Raw genomic sequence first — 17,652 nt, forward strand, 5'->3', positions numbered from 1 at the left:
AAGAATAACATACAGGTTGTAATTTGTACAGGCAGGCATGATAATGCCAATTCAGAAAAAATCCAGCCCAGGTTATAAATAGCTTAATAACCTGGATATGGGAACTAAAAGATCCTGCAGTAAAATAAACTGTGTGACATTTACTTTAAGCACGTTCAACTAATACTGCCTCCTTTTTCATCTGTTAAAACAACTTTGACCGAATACTACATTCAATTTATTGGCCTTTCTCAAACCATTAACTCAATCTAATATTGAACTAGAATGTCAGAGCAGCAAATGGTGTGCCTTTTTTTTTCTAAATTCAGTACCAAATCTCCTACATTCCTTGTTATAACAGAGCAACTTGTACTTGGCTTGAAGGACTAAGGCAGAATCTGACAGAAATTGGGGTTTTTTTGCCAGCCTTTGCGAAAAAACTTAAAAAATAAAGCTCAAACAAGCAGAGTGCATAATCACGAGCAGTCTGCCTCGACAGCGGTGGAAGCAGCAGTATCCAAAACTGCATTCTGTCAAGGAAGACTGAGAAATCGGTTTTCTTATCTTTGATGGCTCCACTGTTTTTCTCTTCCATTACTTCATTCTCTCTCCTTCTGTCCTCACACACACACACACTGTCTATAGCTTGGACTTTCTCTCCTTCACACACAGCTCTTGTATTGTTTGCTCATTACTCCATTATGTTCTACTCAGTCAAGTGTTCCTGCCTTCTGTCTCTCAGCAGTTTCTCTGTAACACTTACCCTCCATCGATTTACCTGACTCTTTACCAACTGTTATATCACTCTTAAGTAAAAACAGCACTGTCTAAAATCCCTAAATATCATATAAAACAGATGACAGGCAGCGTTATTTAATTGTTATTTTCTTGCACACACTAAATGTGTTTGTGTGTTGTTGGCCTCATTGTTATTCAGTCCTGAGCTGCAGGGACATTAGAGGCCATGGGAACACAAACCATCCTCTGCATTCCTCCAACAGAACTACGGGTGCCCACGTAGTGATTCAACACGGAGTCAGCAGAGTAAAACTCTTCTTCTTATCTGCTTTCTACATCCCACAATGTCTTCACGCTGTGCGCCTCTACACTCATTAGTGTCAGGCCACACATCTGAAAACATGTCCTAGCTGTTTTTATACTCCCTGCACTTGTTCAGGCCAAGAGTGCAGCAATATTTTGCAGGACTGAAGAAGCTGCCGTGGGTAGGTGCTAATTCTAATTGGAGAGACATTGTGCAGCAGGGAGGCTGGCGGACAGGCCTCCCTTTGACATTTTGGTATTTCTCAATATGGCGGGGATTTGAATAAATGTCAGTGAAGCACACGGTTGTTTGGCTAACAAGGGTGCTATGTCGAGACACTAATGAATGTTAGAGTGGAGATGGAGCAAGCTAAAAGCGAACAGAATGGAGGTTATTGGTAGGCAGTCGTAGCCGCTGAGCAGCATACAGAGCAGACACTCAACTCCCTCTCTTAAAATGTAGGGACTAGGGAGCTATAATGTGTCTTCACTGACAATGCGGAAGCTGAACAGTGTATAACTGGCCTTTCACAAGGTGTTAATTCTTTACTCCCCCTTTGACTTTCTTTGATTTGATTAATAGAAAATATTGCTCCTTGTTCACTTTGTTCTTTCTTCTTGATCCTGTTTATTGTTGGATCTAAAAATCCTGATATCTGTACAAACAAAAGATATAGGAAGGCAGTACCTGTGGGTCTGATAGAGGTGGACTACCATGACTGAAGCTACATGCTGGCAGCACATGGAAGCTACATGAAAGCAATGAGCACACATGAGAATCGGGGTCTTCACAGCCCTTGAGGAACACACGCTCAAGGAACACTGGCCTTGATCTAGCAAAAAGCCTGGATTGATATTTGACTAGATCGATACAGTGGACGCAAGCCTTGATCTTTCCCTTTCTTTCATTTATGAGCCTCCCCATCACATTTGACTTTTTAGAGACTCATTCATTGGTACAGTACTTCAAATAGGGTGAGTGTTTTAAAAATGTGTACAATATTTCTGACCTTGATGTTCTCATCATAAAGGTGATGCAGCTATCTATACTACTCAGGAGCTCATTGATGATCATCTGATCGACGACATGCTATATTTACAGCATGTTTATACTTACTTTGTCGAAAAATGGAATCATGTTTTCCCATGTTCTGATTTCCTTGCCGTTCTTTCTCTAGATCATATATATCACACTTATTGCATAGCTGCCTCATTTGTCTTCCTAAGATTTCTATGTTTTAAATACTTCTTATCAGAAATGTTTTAATAGATGGGTTTCATTTGGTTGTCTCTGAGGTAAAAATTATGATTCGTACATGCCACCAATCTCCTCAGCCCTGACCTTCTCTCTGTCTAATTTCACTAATGACTCGTTATTCACTAAACCCTTTATTTACTAATAACCTTTCAAACATCAAACAGCAAAAACCAGCAGCAAAAAAACCTAATACAATAATTTAGTGGAATAATTTTCAGTCAGAATCAAAGCAAGATATCTAACTAATTTACGAACAGTGAAAATGTCTGAGTGCTTCAATGAGGTGGGCAAATGTTTTGACTGTTGGAATGACTTTGCCTCTTAGGTTTTGATCCAGTACATGTAGAAGTGTCCTAATTTCTAGCAATGTCCAAATCACAAGGATTGCATGTTTACACTGTGTATACATTTCCTAGTGATCTTTTTTCAAACTTTTTCTAGTATGAGTCCTGTTCTGAAATACTGACCATTTGTTCCTGCTGATGTTGTTGTTGTAGTTGTTGGCACTGTAGTGTGAGCTGAGCGATGGTCTTGTCTCGACTCCTCAGCTCCTCTCTGAGCCCCTGTACTTCCTTAATCAGCTCCCCCAACTGAGAAAACACACATAGGAAACCGTTAGGTGTAGTGGACTTTCACACACGCACACACACACTTGAGTATGGTACCAGCACAACCAATCAATCATCACTGTAATCCTAGGTAAAGGTAAAGTTTCTTACTTGTATTGCTGTGGTATTGTCTTCAATGTCCTCAGGAACTTCAGCTGAAGAGTCTGTATCCTCAAGCTAGATGCAAACAAACAAACACACACAAACACACACACACACATAGGAGCAGGCATACACACAGACACAGAGAATATAGTGAGCTGGATCAATGACAATTGCCTAAGGGCAGCAAGGCTGAAAAGGAAAATTTAACTGCGATGGAATAGGATTGCTCTTTAGCACATTCACACAGCTTACCATGAACTGTTGGCCTGCAGTATTAAACACCCTAAGCAGAGTCGCAGAGTTTGTTCTTAAGTATTAAATACATATATATCGCCTCAAGTACATTCTTTTAGATCATTTGTAAATAAGTGCAGGACTGGTGGGTTTTCTTTTTTCAAACCAAGTCCAGATTTTATTGTGTGCATGCAGACTATTCAGTAACCAATTCTCTATTCAATCTGTAATAAAACAAATGAAGCAAAAAAATAATCCCAATCGCTTTTAATTAGATCCAACAACTAAAACTTAAAATTGGTATAATGAATAAAATAAAATGTAACTGAAAAACCAACATATAAAAGTAATGTAATCAACATATATGTGGATTTATTTCTAATGACTGATGAGCAGACTGGAGGGGATGACAGTTTTTCAGTCTTAAAACTTTTAAAACCAGTCTTTTTTTAATGATGGTAATTGTGATGTTATCAATGTTGTTCTCAACTACCTGAATTTTAAATTGTATTGAAAATCTTTCGAGCACCCACTTTCCATTCAGGTCAGGTAGATGAATTCAGTTCGAACCAGCATTTTTAAAAAGAGTTGCGTTGGCTGTCTGAGTGTTAGCACTATAAAGCAAAGATTGATCAGGACTCGGCAAGGCTGGAGGCTCGTTTTACAGACACTGCCTTGAGCTCAACATAAAACTAAAAAAGAAAAATACAACAGAGAACAAAGTAACAAATGGGCCAACAGAAATATTTTTCCCCTTAAGGCTATGCAGCCAAAGTGTTTGGGTAATTACACTAAGCTCTATGAACATATCTAAAGGAGATGCAAATATCCCTTTTTATGCTATAGAGGGTAAAGTGAGTCAAGGCATTCAAGATAATTTTAAATTACAGAGCATGCAGTGTGAAGGGCTTTCGCTCAGTGCATTTCAGCAATTTCCTTGATTGGGTTGTGTGTTTGAATAAGTGTGGGTTTTGTGTTTCTTGCTTATACAATGGCACATTTCTATAATGTAGCTGACACGTTTTATTTCTCCATTCTCTCTCTCTCTCTCTCTCTCTCGTTTTCCATTTAATTCTCTGACTACCAGACTGACAGAAAAGATCTTCTAAGTGATCAGTTTCACAGGAGCACAAACACATAATATCTTCAGGCCAACATGCAAGCACGGATGCTCAACACAAATCATATAATGTGAAGGAGAAGAGAAACTTGAAAAATACAAATGTGATAATGGTACGACAAGATAATGGCTACAGAACTTATAAAACTTACACAACATCTGTTTCTTTGTTCAGACTGAATTTATGGAAAATGGTAAATCGACATGAGCTTGCAATGAGCTTTTCTAGTCTTCAGAACACTCAAAGCACTTTTACACCGCATGTCACACCTACCCATTCACACCCATTCACACACTGACGGCAGAGGCTGCTCTGTAAAGTGACCATCAGAAGTAACTAATCCTATTCATGCACATCCATACGCCTCCAACAAAGCAGCAGGAGCAGCTAGGGGTTAAGTGTCTTCAGACATGTGGCTGCTGGAGCTTGGGATCAAACCCCCGACCTCCTGGTTAAGAGCCGATTGACTCTACCAATCAATCCCACAGCCGCCCCATGCAAATAACAAACGAACCATGCGAAATAGAAAAGAACTATGCTATGACATGATTCAATTTACCAATGAATTTAAATCTATAAGTAAAACATTTACAGTTTGTGCTTACTTAACACCTGAGGACAGTTATAAAGTGTATTTTTGTAACCATCCCTCCAGCAATACTAATACAAGGCAGTGTCAGGATGCATTCTGACTTTCCTACAGGGCTTTTAGGTCGGTTGGCATTTGGGCCAACAAAAATGTAGTTCAACCAACACATTTAGGGTCTTAGTGGATTCTGAGGCATTTATGTCAGATGTGGCCTCGTTATAAGACAAAAAAAAAAGCATTGACGGTAGCATGGGCAGCAGATTTTTTGTGTTGGACATTTTCAAAGGGTGATGCTAAATTATTAGAATGATGACTCTTAAAAAAACACTGACCCTAAAATATTAGGGTCAGTGAAATATGAACATGCATGTGTTTGCTTGGGTGTTTATTTATGTGCACACCTAACACGTGTTTTCTGTGTAATGTTGTCCTGAGCTACTGTGTATGCATGGATTTATGTCAGTGTGTGAAAGTTTTGGTGCAAGCATGCACGTTTTTGTTGATTCATGTCTTTTTGCAAATATGGGCCTTACCTGCAGCAGCGTTTTGAGCCTGAGCAGCTGGCTCTTTAGGGAGCTACAGTCCTGACTCATATGTTTGAGTGTGATTTCATCTAGCGCTGACATGTAGCTATGCTGCCTTCCTTCAGAAGGAACTGACTGTGAAGAAATCCTTGAAGACCTGAGACCATCATAGTGCTGGAAGACATTGGATCTGAGACAGGGAGAGAAACAGTCACTGAGGGTCAACAGAGAGAAAAACAGAAAGTTGTCAACTTTATTGAGTTTTAACTTACTTGAACTTCCTTTAACTCCTTTAAGGCAAACTTTTTCATCTTTAGAGGCCTAACTTACCTGCTTTCATTATGGATGTGTTCTGGTCCACTCCAGCGGTGGGGTTTACGCCGCTGTCCCTGCCGACCCGCCCTCTCTGAGCGCTCAATATGGGACATCCTGTCAGAGTCTACAGAGAGAGAGTTATATAGTGAGCCAAACTGAAGAAACTAAAGAGAATGTCAGAAATAGAGAGGATGAGATTACTAAATAAAACAGCATATATACGGTGCTATCTGACCTGAAATTTTAAAGACAGCCTTTGTGATTTACTATAGATGCAGTGTTGAGAATAAAACCCCAATTCTGTTTCTGCTGTTATTTCTTGAAGCGAAACTAGCACATGTTTTTGGTTGAAGATGAACAGTATTTTCCAAAGGTTACAATTTTATTTTCCTCTACTTTTCCCAACCTTCCGTCTGCCAACACTCAAAGGGTCACACACAGAAAAAAAGAAAAGAAAAAAACTAAGAATCAATTTTTCATATCTTCTGGTAATGAATACTGATGTGTATATACCAAATATACCCAGAACATCTGCATATAAATCAAAATCTGATACATCTCCTTCCCTATTTCTCTTAACTCCTGCACCTTTTCCATGCAAACACGGGCTGCCACACACACAGTGACGTGCCATTTCATTTTCAAGGAGGTAAAAGGACACAATATTTGTTTGCTACACTCAATTGCATATAGCTGTGAAATGAACCAGGACTGCAACAGAATTGACAACTAACAGAGCGCGACCCTCCGGAAATCAAAAAGACCCTTGACTTTTACATGCCAGATGGTCTTTGGAATGAGAGAAAGGAGGGAATGAGAGAAAATAAAAAAGGGATCAAGAATTACTGGAAAGATTGGAGGACCCCAGACCAGGCCATAGAGCAAAAGTGGTTCAAATACTTTACCCTTAGTGTCACCACATAGCACAGGAGTTGAACTGTCACATTCCAAGAAACCTGAGTGCTTCCAGGTTTAACTCCTTTCACCTCAAGAGAAGTCCTCCAAAAAGAAATATAGCAAAAATATATTCCAACTTGGAAAAAATACATCCATAATAAGCTCAGACGGAGAGCGGAGAGAAACAATTCCTTGTCCAGTCAGCTGGTGAGCAGTTAAAGGGCCAGAGAGAGTTCCCAGCTCCCACCCTGCCTGGGTCCCTGGCTGGGTCTGTCTTTGTTGACAGCTTTGTTTTTGTGGATACTCCCTAGGAACTGGAACTGGGGAGAGATGACTGTGGTGGAGGGAGAGCAGCTGATGTGGCTGTTTAGTTTCCAAGCTTAAGAGTCACCAGCTGAGGCAGGCATGGGAGAAAGACTGTGGCCTCTTTCCCGTCACGGGACCTGACAACTGGATGAAAGTATGACATGAGGCCCCTTCTACCCTTCTTTTCTTTTTTTTTTACTCTTCTTCTCCTCTTCCTCTCTTCCTGTTGTGTGGCAGTGTCAGGGTGTCTTTGGGAAGGAAACACCCTTCCGTATCCGATGTCTCAGGGCCTGCCCTGTGGGCTGGGTCAAACTGGACACTTTGGTGTGTCTTGCTTTCACCCTGCCCCACTTACACTAACCATGACATAGAGCACTAAAAATACTGCTTCCCAAAAAGGAGTAGGAGGGGACGAGACTCCAATTCACATTCCTATGGTCTGAACATTCCCATGTCTCTCTCTCTCTCTCTCTTGCCCCTCTCTTTCTCTCTCTCTTGCCCCTCTCTTTCTCTCTCACTCTCAGAAACAAGTAGAACAATGTTTACACACTGAAGAATTACATCAGAGGGGTAAACCTGCCTCAGTAATGTATACCCAGTTGAAAGTTTATTAGCTACACCTAGCTTAAACTAATGCATTCTAATCAACAGGCCCCAGGCAAATTCTGCTTATAAGAAGGTTGTAAAATTCAACTTCTGGGTGTTGATTCAACTTTATGGTCTTTTTGGCAGTCGTAGTTTATATCAATCAGGGTGGATTGAATAAAAGAAAGATCTCAGTGTGAAACGGATCATTATCCAATGGTTCCACAAAACACAGTTTCCAAAATGACCATAAAGAAAAATCAACACCTCTCTGAAACCCTTTCAATGACAAATGAATGTTATGACCTCCATACATTCAGGAGTTTTCGTGCAGGGATGTTGCATCAGACTGCATTTCAAAGTGTATCGAAGAAAGTGGCAACTGTGTGTGTACATGTTCACACAGAGCAAATGAGTCCTGTACATAATGAATTATTCAGTGTCTGTTTCTACATAACAAATCTGTCAGGGTTAGACTCATCCCACATTACCTCATACACATTAGCCATGAATGCTTCTTTGATAGAACTGCCATCATGACTGACAAGAGAAAAAATCACTTCCTCGAATTCATTTGAAATCATGACAGGTGAGGTCAACATTCCTCCCCCTTTATTCGTCTCTCCTTCTCTCATTCATGTGACACACACCAGCTGATGCATCCATAATAACCTTGTCAGCACCATTATTATATGGAAATAATGTGACCTGATTAACTCTGAATCCAACAAAGAAACCATGTCACTGATTGGTAATTGATTGCATTTTACAAAGAGAGAGTAGAGGACTGAGAAAACGCTCTTCAACAGATGTGTTCTCAAGATGAGAGTGTGTGGTTTGATGCTGGATAGAGAAGCTATTCAACTAATCATGCTAACACCACACTGCTGCTGTCAAGAATACAAAACCTTAACTGTGCAACTTGTGCTGGTACCATACACTTGTGTTTGTGTGTATATGTATGTGTGTGTGTGTGTGTGTGTGTGTGTGTGTGTGTGTGTGTGTGTGTGTGAGTGTGTGTGTGTGTGTGTGTGCCCAATGACTCTCCAACACCCAAAGGCAAGGCATGATTAAAATTATTCAAACCCTTATATGCCATAAATGGATATTGCTGGAAATAGTATGCTCAAACCTTGGTAACACATTAATTTACAATTAAGATCAGAACTGTTTTGCCCTAGGTGTCCGCTTATAAGAAAATAATGGACGGCCTCCAGCTAATGAAACTGAAGCATTTGTCATGGCCATAGAATAACCTTACAAATTTGAATCCTGCGGAGGAAAACTACAGTTCTTTTAGAAGTAGTGTGTCAGTGTGTGTGTGTGTGTGTGTGTGTGCGTGTGAATTTGTGTGCTGACCGTGCAGTCCATCTTCAGGGAGGTCCACATCCAGCATGAGGTCATCGTCGTCCAATTCTCCGTTTCCCTGGGGGTCCAGGTTGTTCAGGATATCCTGAGAACCCCACAACAGAATCACAGGTAAAGCTGACTTCATTGTTAGGCATTAGATAACATAACAGGCACATTATAGAAACATTATGAGAGCATTAAAGTCATTTTATCATATTGCCTCAGGGAGAAAGCGTTTTTCTCTGCTAGACCCACTGCTGGGAGTGAAATATCCAGACCTCAGGGGCCAGATACATAAAACTGGGAAAAGATTCAGGAACAAACAAAATGAGCACACCATGCACAAAAGCTCAAATATACACAGTACTGTCTTTCCCTGCATAATAAAGCCTTGAAAGCTTATTTTGTCACATTGTTTTGGAATTGGAGAATACACGAAAAATAAATCCCATTCCTCCAATTAACTGCAAATGAATGTTCACATATCCCTGTACACAATCTTTGTTTTGGCACATTTCAAGATCCGTCTTCTGTTCTGGTTGTATAAAAATATTTTCCAACACAGCCGTTAGAGATATAAGATATTAATATGTGTGGAAAAAGAACATAACATCAGGAACAATGTATACAAATGTAGTTTAATATAAACACACCATTAACATCATTCACCATTAGACTAAGTCATTCTCTATCCACTTATTGACTTTAAAGATTGTTTTTATTTTTATTAATTACATTTTTGATCAAACTAGTTGCACCTTGACCTTAAATGTATTCGTTGTTTTTTTCTTTATTGATTGTTTTGTCATTTACAACAATCAATTAATACAGCAATATCTATTTAATGACTCCCTCACTCCAAAAACCCAAGCAGCAGATTTCTCCATCCGATAACACAAAGATTAAAAATTGTTTATAGAAAACCATCCCTTTATTATAAATGATACGTTAAAAAACCTTCCAAAACAATTCTCATAATAGCCGCACAATATGCAGTTAGTCTGTCTGCTACGTCGCTTTCTACCAAATACTTCAAAGTAAACCCAAAAGCAAAGGAATGAATCAATAGTTCAAAGCTTTTAGTTTTCAAGGCAATTTAGTGCTTCATGAAACCAGACTGACAGGGCTTTGACTGGAAGACACAAGCATAAAAACCTCATTATAGAAATGCTCACATGTTGCACAATCACTGACTGCTACTCAGAATTTCTCGCTGTATTAAGAAGGAATAATGAAGGAAATAGTATAAACAAATATATATAGATATATATATGGCTACTTCTTAATTACACCAAGACATGGATGGAGTCTTAGTTGTGTGTTCACATCAACCTGTCTCATCGGTTGGATTCTGGCTTATTCTTGTCTCTTATTCCTGTTGGTCTCTTCTCTCTGCTCTCCAACCTTACAACACCCATCTTCTGATTCTCAAGATATTAAGACATAAGGTCAGACTAGTATTTGATGAGCTGTTTTTCAGAATATTTCTGCGTATTCTCACTGAGAGGAAGGCTCTCTTTTATATTCAAGAACAGTCTGCTCCATGCCTATGCAGCTCTGGTACATTTATAAAAGAATAAATAAATTGGCATTAAAATGTGTGATTCTTTCATTCTGCACCCCTTCATTGGCACCAGACATTTTAAGTCTTGAACCTTTCAGCTGTCTGATGGCTCACCTTTATATTTGTGTTTAAAAGACTTGCACGCTCTTTTCAGTAAACCAAACACATAACACAGAAAGCGGCACGGCAGCAGCTGAAAGTCTCCCATCAGTGTCTACACTATATTAGTTTAGCCAGAGAACTGATGTGCACTATGAGGTGTGCGGTAAATCTCACAGCTCAGTACAAAATCATACACAGGTGTGTTACTGGAAAAAACTCAAAAGAAGCATTGATAGGGTCACGCTCCTGCACATAAGCAGGTGCAAGGCTGTTGTAGAGAGTGGCTGAAGTGGATCAAATTATGGTACAAGTATGACTCAAAAAGAAGCTCTGTAGAAGCCTGTTTGGACCCCATGTGTTAGTATCACAGTTGTCTTAAATGTTTTAGCTAACATAAAAAAAAATGCCAGTAAATAAATGTAGGGGAATGATTCACTGAGGCTGTGTCCGAAATCACGCGAGAGGAGCGACCAGCATGAACACAGAAACTCAATAAAGTTCATATTTGGAGCGTTTTTACTTAAATCTATGATAGGTTTTAATAAAGAGTAAAGATCGTCAATGTTAGTGATGTTAGTTTGTTCTAATGATGATGACAGACGAGAGACCAGAGTCTGTGAGCTTAAATAATTTAGTTTTGGTCCGAAAATATGTCTCATTATGTGTAAAATTCAATTTTGTATATGTATTTATTATTTGTAAATGTTTCGTGAAGATATACTCAGTATAATATGAGTTATCACTGAAATTCATGCCGTTATTTACCGTTATTATTGATCCTCTGCTGTTGTTAAGCTGCGCATTTCAGTTTTGGGACAACGATGACATCACTGTCTGAGGCCAGCGAGTGAGCGAGTAGTGTCTGAAATGTTTTTTAATTTTTCTGAGTGAGTGCACTGCATTAAACTCACTATATAGTGAGTAGGGAGTAGGGAATGAGTGAGTGATTTTGGACACAGCCTGAGATTATTTAATTACTGCTATTTTAAGAGTCTCTTTCATTTCAGTTGTAGACAACGTGATGCATCACAAACGTTTGCTGGTGGTGACTTATTCCAGAATCTCCTGCTTGATGATATCATGACTGTTGCATTCCATTGTTTTCTTGCATTGTCCCCCATAATATCCAAAGCAACTTGCATCTTTGCACTTCTCACTACACATCATGAGTTAACTATTCTTCTGTAGCCCAAGGATCCTTCAGTATCCTTGAACCCTCAGTTCGCTGCACTACTTGAGCAAACACCAGCTTTTACCCTTGTAGTACTTTATTGTCCCTGCTTCCTCATTTCAATAATATTAGTTCCAACTCACTCAAGATTCATCCTTTTTTATCTCAATTCCAGAAACATTCACAGCTAACTGTCTCTGTCCCTGCCTTTCTTTTATTCTCTTTGTTACAGTGTGTAGCCTTTGTGAAAATTACATTTCCCACTGGCAGGATGCAACAGCTTGGAGCACCTAATTCTGGATAATCTCTCAAAATATAAGAATAAACGACTCAGTTTATGTGCATACAATGTATGCTGTGGATTGGATATGTCCACTACAGTCCATAACTATTTATATAGTCCAAAGTACCTACTGTATATAAGTAAGGAGAAAGACTCAATTGTATACTGGCCAAGGTTAATTACTGAACTGACATTAATGGTCACATATTGTGTAAAATGCACTTTACCATGTTTTCTAACATTAATATGTGTCCCTAGTCTGTCTTCAAACCCCTCAATTATGAGAAAAGTCCATCCTCTCCATCCTTTACCTGCTCCACTGTTCAGAAAATCTGTGCTCAAGCAGGCTGATGGGAGATTTTCCTTTCATGTCATCACAACGGGAGGAAATCCCTCCCCAAGGTGGGTGACACTCCCAGCTAGGTGTTTGTTCTGCCCTCAGAGTCTGCATTCTCACCATAAACAACAGAATATGGAGCAAGAAAGACAGAGCCATCCTAACCCTTCCAGAGAGGGGCGTGGCCAGACACAGCTCATTTACATTTAAAGCTATAGATACAGAATAAGCCTGTTCTGAGCAGGGCTGAAATAGAGTGGTTTATAGACATGATCAAGTCCAGGATCAGGGTGGATTTTTACAAAGAAACTTCACAGACATGTTTCAGGCAGCTCTGAGACTTATTTTAATGTATTGAAAAGGAGGAAAATATGTGACATTTAAAGTTCAGTGTGTGTGGTTTATTTATTGGTGGGATTACATATCACAAATCTCAATAGTTCTGATCCGATCATGGATTTTGATCACGGATTGGATTGGTTTATCGGATCAAACATAAAGGGAAAAAACTGACATTTATGATAGAAAGCTACACACGACCTAAACTGTGCATTTTAACATCATCAATATACATTTAAAAGCTTTTCCATGAATTTAAATAATGTATCACATCCTCTTTGGTTTTCCCTATAGGCTATACACATTGCTACAATTCCAATATTAATAGTAGCAGTAGTCGGGCCTGAAACCTGAACTCTTTTTTTTATTTGGAAAGTGCTTTTAAAATCGGAGTACAGATGGCTTTAATATAAAAAACTGTATCATCTTAAAAACAGTATTTATAACCCCCAAGCAGAGACATCAACTTCACAAACAGAAAAAATAAGTCTCTTGGTGAATAACGCGTTTGCTGTAATCTACTGGAATCTTTTGTAATCTTTTTTGGGATCATTTTTCTTGTAGGAGCTACAACATTGTTAAACTAGTAACAAACACAACACACTGCACATTTTGTTGATGTGTGTGTGTCTGTGTACCTACAGAGTGGGAACTACATGTTCAGTTCTTGGACCATACACACACGGTTTATAGCAGACAGATTTATGGTGTTGGATCATTCTGTGCTCCAACAACAAATTTTCATGGCCCTAACTTCTGATCTCTAAAATGAAGAAGAAAAAAGCTAATCTACTACCAAACTTTTTCTATTTCCATATTTATATAGTTGAATGAGAAAGTTATTTGAAAGTTATTCTACCATAAATAGTGTAATTACTATTTTGTTGAATAATAAATATCCAAATATTGCACAAGTTGTACACAAGGGTCTGAGACTTTGAAGTCTGAAGATGTTCTGAACTGTTATCTAAATGCATTTGAACAGTAGCTCAGAGCAAACTAAAATGTAGCTGTTAGTCTTGTTCTCGCTGTGAGAATAATTATCTGACTTGTAGCCGTGCATGAATTTGACACATGACATGAACATTTTCGATCCATCTAAGAAACCCAGAGGTGCTACACCCTGTGGCATGAGCAGCACTAAACACAGACACAGCAGAGTGAAGGTCTTCCAAAGCGCCTCTTTTAAACGGCACAATCTCTGCTTCTACCGTATCAGCTTAATCTTTCAACAACATGTCGAGATCAAATCCTGATTAATAACTTCAGAGTAACTGCAAACATTTTGAGGCTGAACTTCTCTCACTTTGACAGTTTGCCCTTCAGTGATCCTAGTGTCGGCAACAACAGACGTGTACAATGAAATAGAGGCTTATTACAGAAGGATCTTAATTCCTTCTCACTGCTTTCTTTGAGAGAAACTGTGTGAAATCTCTGGTAGAAATTGGGTTGAATGTAAATCAGTTAACACAACACTCAAATCTGCCCAAAAAGGCGAAGTATGTAGCACGTTTTTAGTTCAACTTCAAAAAACTTTAGTTGGATAAGAATTTCAAATCAATTAATGTAAGGCAGAAGTCTACACTGTGTGCTTATTTTCTCCTCAGAAGTGTTTGTTTATCCTCTTCTCCTTGGTTTCACATGAAGAAAGACACTTTTTTCCTCTTTCTAACTTTGACACAGAAATGAAGTGTGAATAGTAGCACAGCACCAGGGGTGAGTGTGTGCACGTCTGTGTGAGCGTATAGAGTTTGTATCACTAGAGAGGCATTAGCGCTGTCCCTGCTTAGCAGTATAATTCTTTTTACTCTATATCTTGGGACTCGCCGTTGGTTTTGATGGAGGATATGTCCTCTACCTCCAATCATTCTTGAATGCCATTACAATCCATTTACTCGACTCATTTGCAGCTCTTGAACTGCGACCGTTTTTCAACAAAAAGTCAATTTTTCCGCCTCTGTCTCACCATTGTAAGATGTGTGCAATGCAGGATAATCTTAAGCTACACCCACTGCAAAAGCCTTGTTGGTTTTATTGGCTTTCAGGGGGATAATTAGGCGTGTGCTGTGAGCACTGATTGTTTGAGAATGGTATGAGTTGTGAGAGCCCAAACATCCAAAGAGTTACACGAAATTAGGGGCAGATTACCAGAAAATCTTCATTAAAAAAACAATGATTTCTTTTGTTTTGATTTACATCTTTGCCTTGAATAGGCATAATGTCAGGAGTAGAGAGAAGAAAAGCTACAGGGAAGGTGTGTATTAGTATAGACATCTGTTTTTTTGTAAAAGCACAGTATCATGAATCACTGTCTATAGAATTCTATTCTTCTCTTCATGTTACAGCTAATCAATCCAAAGGTTTGCAGATGTCTCACAGTCAAAGCCTTCACAGGAATGGGACACTCTGCACTGTGAAAGGCCAGTCAGCTGGTATTGAGAAACTCAAAAAATAAATGTTGAGTAGACCTATAAAGCTTGGGGAAATTAAAGAAACAAGCCAGTCTCTTTTATTAACATAACCTCTCTTAAACAATAATAACTTGTCTCTTCAGCTGAGTGCTGTGAAAGTCCCTGTTGCTGAAGAATTTAGAGTAAAGGGTCATGATTCTTTACTTTTGTTTTTGTTCACACTCGACTTAACAGAGTGACTCCATGACACATATGACTGCTGTTTCAATTATTATTTCATTATTGCTACAATTCAAGTTTGATTACTGCCTACTTCAAGTTCCACTTGAAAAAATGGATGTTTGTGGAATTTCTAAGAAGAGTTTATTACTGTTGAGTTCTGTGACGCAGAGGCAAACATGCAAAGAGGGATACAGAGACAGTTTGCAGAAGGCACACAGAAGGAAATAAAACACAGCAAGAGAACCTCAGATCAGCAGTGTGTTTTTAAAGCTTATGCTCAAGATGAAAAAAACAACAACCTCTTGCCATACCATATATATATATATATATATATGGTAAACAGCAATACAGGCTGATAATGCAGCGACATAAAAGAAACCTAACTTTTCACATGAAATCCTTAGGGATAAAAAACAGTCTGAGTCTCCGACGCCAGACAAGAAAACAACTAAGGTCACCGGGCTGTCTACCGATATCACTGTTGTATAAGAAGAGACTAGTTTGAAGAGAGTTTGTTTATTATTATCATTTATTGAATTTAAGAAGGTATGCCTGTTTTGTCTAAAATATCCTCATCCAGGTCGTTCCAAGGTCCAGGCTTAAAACTAAAGGTGACCGTGTTTTTTTCCATCAGAGCCCTGCGACTTTGGAACGACCTCCCTAAAGGGCGATAAGGCTTGCAGAGTCAGTCACCGCTTTTCAATCTATTCTTAAACCCCACTTTTATACACTTGCTTGTATGTCATGTCTTTTTATTGCCGCATTATATTTTAAATTCTATCTTTTCTCACTTTACCAGATTCTTAATTCCCTAAAATCCTCAATGTCCTTTTGTTGCTTTTACTTCTTTTACAGAAGCAGCTTTTAGTTATTTTGTTGCTTTTTCTACCTCTTTATTATTGCATTTATCTCCTTTTTACGGCTTGATTATGTCCTTGTGATGTTTGGCTTACATATGTCGGTTGTGTTTTTTGACGTATGGGTTCTTGTGTTGTATTTGTTTTTTTTGGTGTCGTTTTGGATTTTCTGTGTTTGGGTACTCATGTTTTGTACAAATGTTGCTTTTGCTTGAATGTCAAAGCACTTTGTAAACCTGTGTTTTTTAAGCTGCAATTTAAATAAAGTTGTTCATGTTATTGTTATTGTGTTATTTATTAAATGTGAGAATGTTTTGTCTTTTGAGAGTGAGAGGCATTAAGATTTTTGCTTGATAACTGTAGAAAACTCTGCAGATCATCAGGGAGAGAAGACACATTTTTAATCAAATCCGGGACACTGAATTGCATCCGCACTGTTTAATGTCGTAAGTAATGGATGAGAATTTCAAAGTTGAATGAAAGAGAGATCCATAAATAAATAAAAAAGTGTTTCATGAAAACAAAGTTTTCATGAGATGTCCAAATGTTATCTGTAATGTCCAGATAAATATGAAAAGTCAGAATTTTATACTAGTGTTTGCATTAGAAGTGAAAATAACATTTTACCCAGGGTAAGGACACTCAAGGATACATGTACATTATTTAGTGTTTTTGCTCACTGACACAGTCTAAATACTTAGATTGTCACTTGTCCCAGTAGTTCACTGCATGCTGTGGTGAAGCTTACTGGTCCAACGTAAAACGTCTTCCTATGAAAAAGTAAAAACGTCAACGCTCTCTCCTATTTGATTACAGTTCATTTGAATCATTGAGTTAGATTAGCTTAAAATGCACAGCCTATATTTCTTTTAACCCAGTCTAAAATTAAACTTAAGTTATGTTATCTTTTTTTGCAGTACACCACTGTAGCAGCAGAACTGTGGGTAAAAATAATAAGCAAGAAAAAAATATCCAAACAACTGATCAGCGTTCATCTCTCCACTCTTTTCAGTTAAAGTTGTGTTGTTTTCATCTTTACAATCTCTTAATACTTCATTGTGTTTCATTTGAGGGGCAGTCAGTGGAAGATTTAAAACATGTGAGGGCCTGTTGAGTCACCATTCAGCTATGAAAGACAACACAGTTATGTTCTGGGATTTAAATAAAAAGGCTCAACCTTATTCAGGAATCAAAGGTAGTCATGGACGGTTATTATAGACAGAAGATAAATTTGGGAATGATTCAGACTTCAGTCTTTACAAGCATTAGCTGGTATTGCCTATCTTGTTCTCTATTGAAAGTTCTGTAGACATCAAAAGATGGACATAAAAACACTGTTTACCTTAAAGGACTGCTGCTGTCTATTTAAAACCAAGACCAACAAAAGCAGCTGAGCTACAGGCCTCATTAAAGCAGCAACATCTCCGGTTCACTGGCAGCATGTTCCATAAATG

At 38.6% G+C, this 17,652-nt stretch overlaps 1 protein-coding gene across 1 annotated transcript in view; it reads right to left on the reverse strand.

Moving 5' to 3' along the window:
• ccser2a (coiled-coil serine-rich protein 2a) overlaps positions 1-17,652 on the reverse strand; it is a gene marked incomplete in the record, with an annotated part of 48,497 nt that overhangs the window by 11,495 nt on the left and 19,350 nt on the right. Inside the window, 5 exon segments of the mRNA XM_065959378.1 lie at positions 2,746-2,868; positions 2,998-3,063; positions 5,469-5,649; positions 5,790-5,898; positions 8,922-9,015. Of these exon segments, the coding sequence (XP_065815450.1) occupies positions 2,746-2,868; positions 2,998-3,063; positions 5,469-5,649; positions 5,790-5,898; positions 8,922-9,015 (573 nt within the window).

Source organism: Labrus bergylta, chromosome 10 (genome assembly GCF_963930695.1).
Source record: "Labrus bergylta chromosome 10, fLabBer1.1, whole genome shotgun sequence".
Classification (NCBI taxonomy): domain Eukaryota; kingdom Metazoa; phylum Chordata; class Actinopteri; order Labriformes; family Labridae; genus Labrus; species Labrus bergylta.